The following is a 7500-nucleotide window of genomic DNA, read 5'->3' on the forward strand; positions in this document are numbered from 1 at the left end:
GTTCTGTAGTGCACTTCCTTGTGTCCTCGACGTTCGGACTGTGATTACAGCGATGCATCTTTTGCGAGTATTGATTGCAAGCGTACTGGAAACAAGATGTCTCCCTTGAATTGTGAATTTTAACCTTTTCTCTTTTCTGATGCTAGAAAAAAAATAATACAGCTAAGTGCTTTATGAACATGATTGCGAAATAAGTGTTGAGTAAATAGTGTACAAATAAACTGTAGTATATATATGAAAGTGTACATATGAACAGTGGTACAAATTTGGTCACCAGGAGCCATGGGTGTTGAACAATGGAAACGAAAACCTATCAGGTAAATTTTGCTCTTTAGCTTCGTGAACTGTGTATCGTAGATCTTTGTCAAAACTGTGCAACTATCCTTTTAGATCTAATTATTTGCAATGTCATAATTTTATCATAAATCTTTTTTCTTCTATCAGTTAATGATTGATAGGTAGACAGATAACGTTAATGGTAGATAGACTGATAAACTTTTGTTTACCTTTTCAGAACGAGCGGGACGTCCAACTTGGCGCGGACGTCACTGAGGGGCGCGACCAATCAGCAGCCGCCTCACAACGCCACAGCCAATCACGTGCACTCGTCGCCCTATCACTCCACCCCCGCAGCACCACCGACGAAGCATAAGGACTCCATGCTCGACAAATTCAAGCTGTTCAACCACAAGGAGAAAGATGGCAGGAATAAAACTACCAGTAAGAGTGAGAACCACATTATTTCCGTATTAGGTTCAGTGTAGTTTCTGTGTGGAGACCTGCCACACGAGGATTGACCGTTATGATATTTCCTATTCTCGGAAAGCAAAGCTGTGGAAGGCTCTTCCTTCTTCCGGCTCTCCTTCCTCCTATAAGCTCTCCACCTTTAAGAATCAGGTCTGCAAACACCCGAGGAGCTAAAATTGATTTTTACATTCCCTTTCTCTTACCCTTCACGTTACTTTTCATCCGAAATGGCTTCGTATAGGGGGTATGTTTTTGTTAGTGCCTTGTCCACTGTCATATACAGGTGTTGCCGGACTCAGCCTGCTTGAGTTTACACAGCCGATGAAAGTCCGCTTTTGGCGAGGCTACGTCATCGTCTGTAGACTCAAGAGAATACAGTCGTTTCAAAGAACTTTTCGCTTTTAAAAGAGCCCATCCTATCCCTGCCAATGAGAGTAGCGCAGCCTTAAGCTGCAGGAGCCCTGGAAAAGGAGTCATAACACCAGGACCCTTTTATAAAGGGTTCTTGGGGGAAATTATATATATATATATATATATATATATATATATATATATATATATATATATATATATATATATATATATATATATATATATATATATTTATCCCTGGGATAGGGGATTAAGAATACTTCCCACGTATTCCCTGCGTGTCGTAGAAGGCGACTAAAAGGGGAGGGAGCGGGGGGCTGGAAATCCTCCCCTCTCGTTTTTTTTTTTTTTTCAATTTTCCAAAAGAAGGAACAGAGTGGGGCCAGGTGAGGATATTCCAAAAAAGGCCCAGTCCTCTGTTCATAGCGCTATCTCGCTAACGCGGGAAATGGCGAAGTTTAAAAGAAAAGAAAGATATATATATATATATATATATATATATATATATATATATATATATATATATATATATATATATATATGTGTGTGTGTGTGTGTGTGTGTAAACCTTACTGTATCCTAACATTAACGATGTAACTTCAAGAACATAGGAACAGTGACCTCATTTGCTCACATCCAGTCTCTGGCTGTGGTACATAACCTGCCAAAACCAGTGCTTACCATCCACAGCCGATCCTCCACACACTATTGCCTGGTTTATCTTGAGTGCTTCTTATTCCCTGGTGCAGCCTGCTGAAGCACGTCACTCCCTCCCCGGCATATATCTAGTTCATGCCACTCTTCCTCCTTAATATCAAAGGCCTCGATACCCAAAAGCCCTCTCCACTCCATCCTTCTGTCTCCTCCTCGGTTTGCCTCCATCCTCTTGCTCCCTCTTACTTCTGACACAGATCCTCTTAAACGGTCAGTCCTCACTAATCCTTTCCATTTGTCCGAACCATTTTACCACCTCCTGGTCAGCTCGCTCACTCATACTGCTCATACTGACACACCTATATCTTACACTGTCATTTCTTAAACAGTCAAAACCCTCGTTTATATATAACGTCCATAGGCAGTTCATTTCCAATCTCTCTCTCTCTCTCTCTCTCTCTCTCTCTCTCTCTCTCTCTCTCTCTCTCTCTCTCTCTCTCTCATATATATATATATATATATATATATATATATATATATATATATATATATATATATTGAGAGATTCAGGATCTAGTTATAGGAGCGCTGCCCCAAGGAGTCGTTGACCAGGGTTTTATACATCTGGAAAACTGTGGAAGACAGATGATTGGTTTTGTGTCATATATAATCATATAATTTATTTCACGTGATCCGAAAGTGAATAAAGTTGCTTCCCAGCATCAAAAGAACTGTATGGCATAAGACCCATAACGGTAGTTTGGATTTGCTTGAGTTATACCCGCTTTAGATAAGGTTTAACTTGGAACTTAACCTGGCTCATAACATGAAGAAAATCACACGTTTGTCCGGGGAACTTGGTACTCATGCTGTTGTTATATATTTTTCAGTTATTCTATTTCACTGTCAGTAACTTTTCATGCGCTGCAGGCGAGGCACGTGTTCCATGTTGTACTCAGAATAACTACAGTAGCGCATGTCGCAAGGTAGACTGACCTCACTACTAAAATTTTTAAACCTTGTTTCGTTGGCATTGTGTTTCCTTAGGGTCGGAGTTAGAGAGTATTGGAACCTGTCGCTGAGTCGGTTATCCAGTGATACAGTTAGGTGTTAAGAAAAAAAAAAGAGAAAAGAAATAGAATGTACAGCCTAGCTTTTGGCTATCAAGAGATTGTTTTTTCTTTATATTTATAGATATAATTTTGTTATTCTTGGGAATATTAGAGTTATTATTTTGAATGCAGTCGTACACGAGAAATAGATACGATGCTTGAGCACGACGATACGACTCCAGAGCACGACAATACGACTCTTGTGTATGATGGCCTGGCCTTCCTTCGACTTGGTCAGTAGCCAAGTCATCATATCATATACCCGAGGGTCGTGCTGTCGCCGTTCATAATTGCATTGTTGTGCTTAGGGTATCGCACTGTTGTTCTCAAAGAATTCGTACCGTCGTTCGTGCACAGGGTTTCGTACCTTCGTGTTCGAGGTCTCCAACCTTCGTGCTCAAGGCTCCTTACCGTCGTGTCCAAGGAATTTATGGCCATAAAGCTAAATTCGTATATCCCGTGAGCCGTTATGTTGGCCCCCGGAGCCGTGCGAGGCAGCACAGCAATTTGGCCAGAGAGATGTTCGCTTCTCCGTCCCAACTGTGGTGTTTGTGTGTGTGGTTTTGGTCATGGGGTGCATTGATGTGTGGTGCGAGAGTGTGGTGGAATGTGGTTGGTGGTGGTAGAGGATGGGGAGGGGGAAAATCTTTTTTTTTTATTTGTGCGTGTTGTGGAGTATCTGTGTTGTGGCTTTGATGATGCTGTCGCTGTATGTGGTAGTAGTTGTGGTTGAATGTTTTCGTTGTGCATGTGATGGTGAAGATGTGTGGTGATGTTGAGGTTCGATGATGATGGTGGTGATTCAGGGTCGCAGGTTCTCTTAATGGTGGTGGTTCTGGTTTGTTGATGAAGATGGGTTCCTTGTTTGGTGTTCTCTTTGGTAGTTTTAAGTGTTTTCTTTTGTGCTCTTGTATGTTTTGAGGGTTAATGGTTGTGTTGTTGTGTTTTTGTGTGGTGGTTGAGGTGCTTTCTTGTGTTTGTGGTAGCCGTTATAATGTCTTGTGGTATTGTTCCTACTGGTACAGTGTAACCTGCAAGGACTCGGATGTCACACATAACATACGATACCCAAGTTAGACTCCGTAAAACGCATAAACGTAATGAAAGAAGTCCTTAGGATGGAAGACCTCTAGACGGAGACCATTCTGGAGATGAAACCTCATATAAAGACGGAGGCTATCCCGGGGATAAAACCCCATATGAAGACGGAGGCTATCTTGGGAATAAAACCCCAGATGAAGAAGCGAATATAATCAGTGGAAAGACAGGATCACCTTTTCAGTATGGACCCGCATGCAGCCATGAATATTCAAATACCCCCGGAGAAAATTGTATTGAGATCGGAATTACTCCCACGATAGCAAAAGACCCCTGACCTTCACATGACCCAGAGACCATCAACAGCTTGACCCCACATAACCCTTACTATATCATCAGCTTGACCTCACATAACTCTTGACCTCACATCACCTTGTCTCCCACACGACTCTGCCGTCCTCAGCTTTGACCCAGCAGTACAGCAGACAGCTCACACCACCCACCCCTAACGTAACCCATCTAATCACCCACCTAGCCTTTTTCGCGTCACTCTATCTCATCGTAAACTCTTGCGTCACCCAATACCCTCGACACTCTATCCGTTGATTAAGGCTCTCCCTTCGTCAGCCCGCATGCACGCACTCCCGTCACTCCTGTAGCTCCGCGCGCAGCACCCGTCACCCGTCATCGTCAGTTTCCCCCGCTGCAGCGCACGGACGGCCGTCACCCACCACTGACACTGACCGCTCGACGAACCGGGCGCAGGCGGGAGGGGGGATGGAGACGGAAACTGCTGCTGCGGCTGCAGGCGTTCTCCCCACCGGGTCAGCGTCCTCCACACGCACACACACACACACACACACACACACACACACACCAAGGTTAGCCACACAAATGGATGATGAGATTCGGCTCAACTAAGTGCAGAGGTATTGAGGATGGGACTGAGCCAACGAAAGTCTCAGTGCTGTTATTTACCCAGCGGGAGATGAATTACTGGAATCTGTGTGAAAGATACTTTGGGAGGTCGACACGGTGCCTAATATGTCGTCGGAGACGGAGACATGCAACAGAGGCAGACTGTTTGCCGGCAAATATAAGAAGCGCATTTAAGAAAGTGGATTAAGACATTTTCGGCGAATAAATCACAACATAGATCACACCAGAAATTGGATTATGCCCTGCAAGTCTGGTTAGCGAACCTACAAAAGCACATGGATATGATGAAGAGGACACGAAAAAGAGGAACGAAAATGGTGTCTGCTTTGAGAGGACTGAGCTACAGTGAAAAGCCAAGGGCCACCGAGCAGTGCACCACGGAGAGGAGAAGAGACATGGAGAAGCCTGATCACATCCTTCAAGTTTCTAGAGCAACTGGACGTTATTATTCACAGGGAACACTTCTTCAAGAGATGCATCACCAGGGTAACCTCAGGTCATGGCAATGGGTAGAATGCCTGTAGAAAGGAAATTAAGAAGTACTGGTATAGTGTTGGGGGTGGATGTATGGATGGAGTAAACCAATCCATTAATGTCAACAGTTTCCAAAGGTTTGAAAGACTACTTGATGGCGTAGGATAATTGGGGCCTTCACGAGTGTAGAACTCTCTCCCCGTACAGTAAAAGATTGGTGATTACACACGCACGCTCACACATCTGTAGCCCTTCCACAGGTGTGCCTCACTCGCAGATGTTCCTCTCATTTCTTTAATTGCTGTCGCCTCTTCCCTCCGCTCTCTCTCTCTCTCTCTCGAGAGAGAGAGAGAGAGAGAGAGAGAGAAATTCACATTCAGCGCTTGTAAAAATAACACGAACGCTATTTGAGCTTGCAATGAATCTTGTACCAGATGATATATACTCTGAAGGAAATGTCTGAATTACAGGTGTATGAGCTTGTTGAGTATACCTGGTAAGTTGTAAGGTGAATGAGAGGATGGTGTCATGCACAGAGAGCATCAGATTGGGGGCTTAAAGAGTTGTAGATGTGTGGATCACGTGTTTGAATACTCTTTGTGAGAAACAAAGAATACTGAGTGCATATGGTCTTGAGATTATATTTACTACTGGAAGGCAGTGTTCAAGATATATTTTAGGTTGGTGGGCATACGAGGTGACGGCCTTAATTAGCCTGGCAGTTGACAGGTTTTGATGACCCTGGCAGTTGATAGGCTTTAATGATCCTGGTAGTTGATGGGTCTTAATGACTCTGGTAACTGATAGGCCTTACGTGAGCCTAGCCAACCAACCAGCCTACATCGGGCACGGTTTTTTTTTTTTTTTTTATTTTTGTGGATGCATCAGAATATCATCTCATATGACACTGAATGGGAGTTAGTGTTATCAGTTTGGGGATCAGACACCAGATAATACAGTTAGATCTCTTATCAAAACCGACAGACAACTTTTTTTTTTTTTCTCCATAGAAGATCCACAGAAATTACGAGTTGGTGCGAGTAACCTAACCCACAACGTTAGTTCTGAGGTATTTAAAAGATCTTCTTGCCGTCCTTGAGGTTCCAACACGTTCTAGAGACAATAGCCTTGCTTTCACCACAAGGAGGGAAAAAGGACGTTATTGATAATTTCATGAGCGTATTTCCCGATTTTTTCCCCCCCGTGTTATTTTGCTTCTTGTTTTAAGCGAACGGCCGACGATAGGAAAGATTAACTTCGCCAGCGTGCCTCAGGAGACTAGGTTAGGCAAGTTGAAGGGTGAGTGTACCCCTTTTTAGAAGTTAGGGTAGGTACGAGTGTCCGTCAAAAGGCTAGGTTAGGTATCTGCCTCTTTTTCTCTTTCAGAATGCTAGGTTTACGTAACTCAGAAGGCTAGGTTAGGTCACATCGTCCCTCACAATGTCAGGTTAGGTCCCCAAAGCCACTTAGAAGGTTAGGTTAGGATATAAGGTCCCTTAAACGTCTCAGTTAAGCCTCAGTGTACCTGAAATGGGAAGGTAAGTTTCGATCGTCCCACAGGTTCACAAGTCCCGTTTTATTAACTGGATATAAACTTGTCAGCCTTGAAGTGAGAGAAATCTCTTACGATCACTTTTCTTAATCTCTTAATCATATATATATTTTCTGAGAAACCCAAAGCAGGTAATATGACTGCTTTGTCAAGCCCTGGAAATTTCTGGTAATTTGCTGCCAAATTAGAGTGGGAATACACTGTACTCTTTCATTTGTTCAGAATCTCGCTCGACTAAGATATTGTTACACTTTTTTTTGTGTGTGTGTGTCTGTAAAATGCTTATTATGACTCCCTGCTGCTTTATAGTTCATATATTTTGTTTAAAACGGGTGATGAAGATTTTTGTTTTAATATAAAACATTGTAGAATTATGCACGATTCCGTTTTCTGTTTTTTGATGTCAGTCTTGTGGAAAAATATAAACATTTTCTTTCGTCCGTTGGCGTTGAAGGCAAAAATTGTAACTCGTACTTTTCTTCTGAAATTATGGACATTATATCTTTACGACGGCATACTTCCTCCAGCTTGAACGTTCAGGTCCATAAATAGGATTACTTAGATAATGACGTAATGGGATTACTTGGCTGATGGCGTTTGCACTTTAATGTT

The 7500-nt window shown here is 42.9% G+C and overlaps 1 protein-coding gene across 15 annotated transcripts in view; it reads left to right on the top strand.

Annotated features, from left to right (window-relative positions):
• LOC139753686 (uncharacterized) overlaps positions 1-7500 on the top strand; it is a 661673-nt gene that overhangs the window by 522891 nt on the left and 131282 nt on the right. For 12 of the 15 annotated variants that reach the window (XM_071670482.1, XM_071670373.1, XM_071670454.1 and 9 more), the window contains one exon: positions 515-726. In XM_071670482.1, coding sequence (XP_071526583.1) covers positions 515-726 — 212 coding nt within the window. Of the gene's footprint in view, positions 1-146; positions 318-514; positions 727-7500 lie in introns of all 15 variants that reach the window. The other 3 variants (XM_071670384.1, XM_071670429.1, XM_071670504.1) reach the window with 2 other exon arrangements.

This window comes from Panulirus ornatus, chromosome 2, assembly GCF_036320965.1.
Source record: "Panulirus ornatus isolate Po-2019 chromosome 2, ASM3632096v1, whole genome shotgun sequence".
NCBI lineage: Eukaryota > Metazoa > Arthropoda > Malacostraca > Decapoda > Palinuridae > Panulirus > Panulirus ornatus.